The sequence below is a fragment of the Trachymyrmex septentrionalis genome, unplaced genomic scaffold (assembly GCF_001594115.1).
Source record: "Trachymyrmex septentrionalis isolate Tsep2-gDNA-1 unplaced genomic scaffold, Tsep1.0 scaffold143, whole genome shotgun sequence".
In the NCBI taxonomy this organism is placed as follows: Eukaryota; Metazoa; Arthropoda; class Insecta; order Hymenoptera; family Formicidae; genus Trachymyrmex; species Trachymyrmex septentrionalis.
The window spans coordinates 122,920-128,754 of record NW_017304576.1 but is presented as its reverse complement, the minus strand read 5'-3'; the positions used below and the strand labels follow the sequence as shown (position 1 = coordinate 128,754).

At 32.1% G+C, this 5,835-nt stretch overlaps 2 protein-coding genes across 2 annotated transcripts in view; both read left to right on the top strand.

Annotated features, from left to right (window-relative positions):
- Window positions 1-4,189, top strand: part of LOC108745664 (partitioning defective 6 homolog gamma) — a 5,427-nt gene extending 1,238 nt beyond the window's left edge. Inside the window, exons 3-5 of the mRNA XM_018481961.1 lie at window positions 228-352; window positions 442-720; window positions 2,349-4,189. Of these exons, the coding sequence (XP_018337463.1) occupies window positions 228-352; window positions 442-720; window positions 2,349-2,645 (701 nt within the window). The 3' untranslated portion in view covers window positions 2,646-4,189. The remainder of the gene's footprint in view (window positions 1-227; window positions 353-441; window positions 721-2,348) is intronic.
- A 142-nt stretch (window positions 4,190-4,331) lies between these two features.
- Window positions 4,332-5,835, top strand: part of LOC108745671 (sporulation-specific protein 15-like) — a 16,129-nt gene continuing 14,625 nt past the window's right edge. Inside the window, exons 1-3 of the mRNA XM_018481967.1 lie at window positions 4,332-4,688; window positions 4,888-5,040; window positions 5,105-5,414. Of these exons, the coding sequence (XP_018337469.1) occupies window positions 4,476-4,688; window positions 4,888-5,040; window positions 5,105-5,414 (676 nt within the window). The 5' untranslated portion in view covers window positions 4,332-4,475. The remainder of the gene's footprint in view (window positions 4,689-4,887; window positions 5,041-5,104; window positions 5,415-5,835) is intronic.

Sequence of the window (5,835 nt, the reverse complement as noted above, 5' to 3'; positions counted from 1 at the left end):
TCCTTGTTTGTCAATGTTAAACAAAGTTGAAATAATTTACAGTGACTACTTTTCTTTTAGAAGACATAATTGACACAAATGTCATTCTATCCTTTTTGGCATTCAATGAATAATGAAGATAGAATGACACTTATTGATCATGTCTTTTAAAAGAAAAGCAGCTTATGTTACATTGTGTTGTTTATGTTTTTTGCTGGAAAACAACTTTAATTTAATTGTGATGATAGGCGATGGAGCATGGGATAATGGATACGGTACAATGAAGCCTAAAAATTTGATATCCAGTATCTTAGGTGGTACACCTGGCAAGCCAAAATCTATAGTCATTTCGAATCCACATGATTTTAGGCAGGTAAGTTTGTTCTTTGTTGCATATTTTTCAATGCTTGATGCTATCTGCCGATCATTTATTTGCATTTATTGACTTACACTTGCTGTCAGGTATCTGCAATTATTGATGTCGACATACTGCCAGAAACCTGTCGACGTGTACGTCTATTAAAACATGGATCTGATAAACCTTTGGGATTTTATATCAAGGATGGTGAAAGCTATCGCGTACTGCCACCGTCTGCTGGTGGTGGAATTGAGAAGGTTCCAGGTGTATTCATTAGTAGATTGGTACCTGGTGGCTTAGCAGAAAGTACAGGGCTTCTAGCTGTGAATGATGAGGTTTTGGAAGTAAACGGTATAGAAGTTGCAGGAAAAACGCTTGATCAGGTAAAATAATTGTACAAAAATGATTTATTAAGTTGCATTAAATTACCAAATGTTGAGATATCTCGTTTATTACAATAATATAACTCAATGATTGTCATTTTTTAGTTGCTTGCAAAAAGAAAATACAATATATAACTCAATAATTGTCATTTTTTAATTGCTTGCAAAAAGAAAATGAAAACAAAAAACATATTTTGAAGGAACATGTTTTATTCTCTTATTCTCAGTTATTACATCAAAATTGCATTTTAAAATTAATATTACAAAGTTTTAATGATTTAATAAACAATTTAGACTCAATAAATAATAAATTACGAAGGAAAAGCCTGTAAATGAGCTGACACAGAAAGTATGTGTGCAAAAGGTTATAATTCAATACAATAATAGAAAAACGAAGTAATACAAATTAGAACATTCTCATAAAAATTGTTCACAATAGTAAAAGAAATTTACATACGTTTCAACTCTAAATTTGGGTCCTCTTCAGTAGGAAGTAATAATAAGAGAAAAAATATATAAGTATTGAGAATCGCTAACGTTCTTAAAAACTATAATTTTTGCGATATGTGTCATTTTAGTAAAACCATTAAGATGTGATATTGTTGTGAAAGTCATCTCTCATGGAACATGTCACCGATGTATTAAATTGTCAAATTTACTATACATTACAATATTTTTTGTTGTGCATTTGATTTATTGAAATTTTATTTAAGAAATAATAACAATTATGAAATTAAGTTAAACTTACATGAATTCGATAAGCGATACATGTCAAGAGATGTCGATTGTTCGATAATTAGCGTGCGAATGAAAACATTTATGACGAGAAGTCAAATGACAAAAACAAATAGAATAAAACAATAAAATAGAATTGGAGAAAGGGAAGGGACAAGTCAAATTATGTTAGAATATAAAGGATTGAGAAGTGTTGTTTAATTTTTTTATGTTTAATCCAATTCCGTTGTTTTATATGTAACATTTCAGAGATCAGTTTTTGTAAAATTTTTTCTTTGTCTAATAGGTAGTACGTCTCGAGAAAGTAAGTTTGAAATATAGATCGTAAATGAGTTGGTTATTTTCATCAATTAACGTGACATCAAAGAAATTTAAGGAAAGATTTGCCATCTTCTATTGTAAATTTGAGTCTGGGATGGTAGTTATTAAAAGTTGTTAGTATGCGAAACGTTGTTAGTATGTGTATTTCTTTTATTTGCGAACTGTTTTTATGAGAATGTTCTAATTTATATTACTATTATTGTATTGAATTATAATCTTTTACACGCGTACTTTCTGTGTCCGTTTTTATAAAATTTTAATGATTCCAAACATTCAAATTTATTTTTTGAAGAAACTTCGTTTTTTTTTAATTGTATTATTGTTGTGTAGCAAAAGAGGAATATGAGAATTATAGTCACAAACAGAATTACGAAAAAATATTCATTCACTTGATTTCAATAAAACTATATTTTCACTAAATACGTACAATATATTAATTATATTACGTTGTACTATTCTAATATATTTTCTAATATCTGAAATAATATGAATCTTATATAAATAAGTACATCTACATAAAGCAGAATACTTACTTTTTCTTCTTATTTTTTTTTTATTCATGTTTGGGATAGGTGACAGATATGATGATAGCAAATTCCTCTAATCTCATCATAACTGTCAAGCCGGCAAATCAGAGAGCAGCATTAACAGCACCTCGTCGTGGTTCGTTCTCACGTAACAGTCAATTGTCGTCAGGAAGTCGTCAGTCTACGCAGAGTGCTGGTAGCGATGAAGAGGCAGACGAGATTGTCGATCTTACAGGCATGACGATGCAAGATGATGCTTCGGCATCGTCCACTCAGCATCATCACTATCACCATCATCATCATCATCATCAAAATTACGATCAGGGTGTACTGCACCTGTAGGGTAACGCGTTTTTTGTATTTACAAACTATAGAATGGTAATAGATAATTCGTTATAAAGTATCGAAATATAGGCATGTAGGAAAATAAAATATATAATAGCGAAAGGAAGATAATTTCTACGCAGTATTATGAATTGTGTATGACTGATACTCTGAGGTGATGCTCCGCGAATTCTATGATTAAGAGAACTTTTATCTCGATACTTCGTAACCAGTTGTCTATTGCTTTGGGACGTCATGTATTAGGCAGATTAGATTACACTATCGCGAAGAATATAAATTTTGCTGCCTGACAAATAACGTTCCAAAAGTAACAGTGGCCTTACATAATATATCATTCCCGCTAGTTTAAAAAAATAATAGAAAAAGAAGTGTTCCGTTATAATGCAGCCACACGCCTATTCGTGTATCTATTTCGTCCACACCACCGCATGTTTAGACTGTTGAAGTTTTCGAATTTTAATTTCATTTTTATCTATGTTATCTGTTATCCAATTGCGGACTAAGGATTGAAGGGTAATACTTTATAGGACGGTAAGTATCGACAGAAACGTCAGGAAAAAATGATTGTATTTTTATGAGTGTAAAATATTGTTCTTTGCGTGCCTTCATCAAAGTGGAATTAATATATTAGGAAATGTTAAATTCCAATTATATTTACATCGTTGAAAACATTGATGAGGAGACATCGTTTTTAAGATATCTATACTGCCTTCGTAGTTACATGAGTCCATTTTTATATACGCTCAAGCCCACTTTTTCTACTTAATTCGAAAAGACATGTACATATATAAATATATATAAAGATATATTTATAATATTCTAGATATTTTTCTATTGAGTGTATTTTTTTCGTAATCGCAAATCTATCACTTGGACTTCCGCAATAAGCGCTATTTTTAACGAGCCATATCGTGTATCATTGTCAAATTATTAATCGCATTAATTACATTATTAATTCCGCGATATCTGAATATATTTCTTTTTAAGTTTAATGCGTTTCTTATCTTATATCATCTGTCTATGCATCATAGATCATGTATAATATCTAAAAAGTAATATCTTTTTGAAAAAGATATTTGTGGTATGTGAGTCCAAGAAAGAGAGCGAAAGAATACGCGCGCGCGCGCGCGCGCGCGAGGGAGAGAGAGAGCGAGAGAGAGAGAGAGAGAGAGAGAATGAGAATGAGAATGCTTGAACGAGAATATGAATTGAAGAATTAGTATTATTGTAAGATAATCATTTTAAGTTTAATTTGTATGTATTTCCGCTCGAAGCGAGGAATCACTTTTGTACTTAACCAAATGGAATACGGATGAATATGGACTAGATACGTTTGCAAGAAGTACTTATTCGTCTGTACTAAGTGCTTTATTGAGCACTATAGTTGTTACTTGGAGGGAGTGCTAAATTAGCGTTTGTGAAATGAAATTAGATATATTTTTAACACGGTACGTCGCATTGTACTCCTTAGTACGGATAAGAGATAGTTAATGAATTACGAGGACGAAAATATACTTATTAACGCTGTAATTCTTTTTAATGGCAGCTTATGAAATAAAGATATTTTATTGTATTTTTTCTAAGTCTTATTATTTACTTAATAATCCCACATAAAGCGTCCCTCGGAATCACGCCCAGTATCGATGTCTTCTCTGTCACGGTTACTATGGTGTGTAAATAAAATATGGTAGAAAGCCCCAACCAAAAATTTGTAACTTTGCGTGGAACATGATGTTCGCAAAAATTGGACGCAGTCGTTAATTGAAATTAAGGGAACGACAGAAAATTTTGCAAATATTAGCTCGTGAGGTTTCGCGGCACCAAGAGATGTCTTACGCCGAGCATGGACCCCGTATTTTTTTGACGGGCAGACCAAGCAGTGGTGTACCTTTGACTTATGGGGATTATGTTCTGCCACAGAGAAGATCGGAGGGTCGCTTGAAGCTGTACAATTCGTGCACGGATATTCGAGCATGGAGCCCGAATGTCTTGGAGAACACGCGTTACTTCCGTGAACTTAACGAGCATGAGAATGCTGCGGTTCGTTTCCCACATGGATCTTTTCTTTTTAAAAGAACACCTTCGAGCTCGTTTCGAAAAAAGATTTATTTCTTTATTTATATATATATATATATTTACATAGTTGTGTAAACAATTCAAAAATTTTTCAATGAATGACCTCGAAATCCAAATTGTTATTGGAAAATCAAGGTTGTCTCTTAGTTCTCTTTGTGTGCAGCCAGTAAAACTAATACCATCCAGCGTGATAATGGAAAACATGATGACACTTACGGCTCAAGCTCAGCGTGAGCTTCGCGTTGCGCGACGAGAACTGCGAAAATACAGATCCTTGAGTTTTACCCCGGAGCAACAGAAACAGCTAAAGAATTTTGTGAGCTTTGCAGGCGCGTTAAATCTTTCAGTCAAACAAATAATAATCCTTGATCGTTTTGTAGGATAGAGCTCTTAACAAAATAGATATTGTTGAGACCGATAAGACAGAAGATATGAGAACTGGATCTATAATAAAACCACTTTCTCAGGAGCATGTATTATTCAATGCAAACAAGATTGCATCCTTGCAATGTTCTGACACTTATCTGTCAATATATTTTCGTCCTGATAGATTTCAATACAGTACGGGTGGTTATCCACTATTAACTAATACGTGCGTTCTGAGCGGGAATCCACTATTGGAAAATAATACTTATTTGATGTCGCGTGTAACGTCTTGCAATATACTAACTGAAGTGAAAGCTGCACAAGGTAAACATCCAACCTGCAAAGTAAAAATTAACAGTTTCGATACTAACTAAAAGTAATGTTATAATTTCGCACTCAACAATATAAATATAATATAACACACAGTATTACATAACAATATTATATAACATATTACGTTGTTGAGTGTAAAATTATAATATTAATGTTACTTATGTTTACTTTTAGTTTTATTTCGACCGTATTGTTTTTTTATTGCTGCATTGGATTGACTAGAACTTTCCCTTAAATATAAAAAATATACACTAATTCACCTATTAAAAAACAAACGTTTATTTTACAACAGCAACAAACTAACAATAACATAACTGTTAATTATAATTTCTTATATAACAATATAAATGTAATGTGATATAACAGTTATGTATTCCTAGTGAAACTTTTTATCAAAATTTTTATATGAATT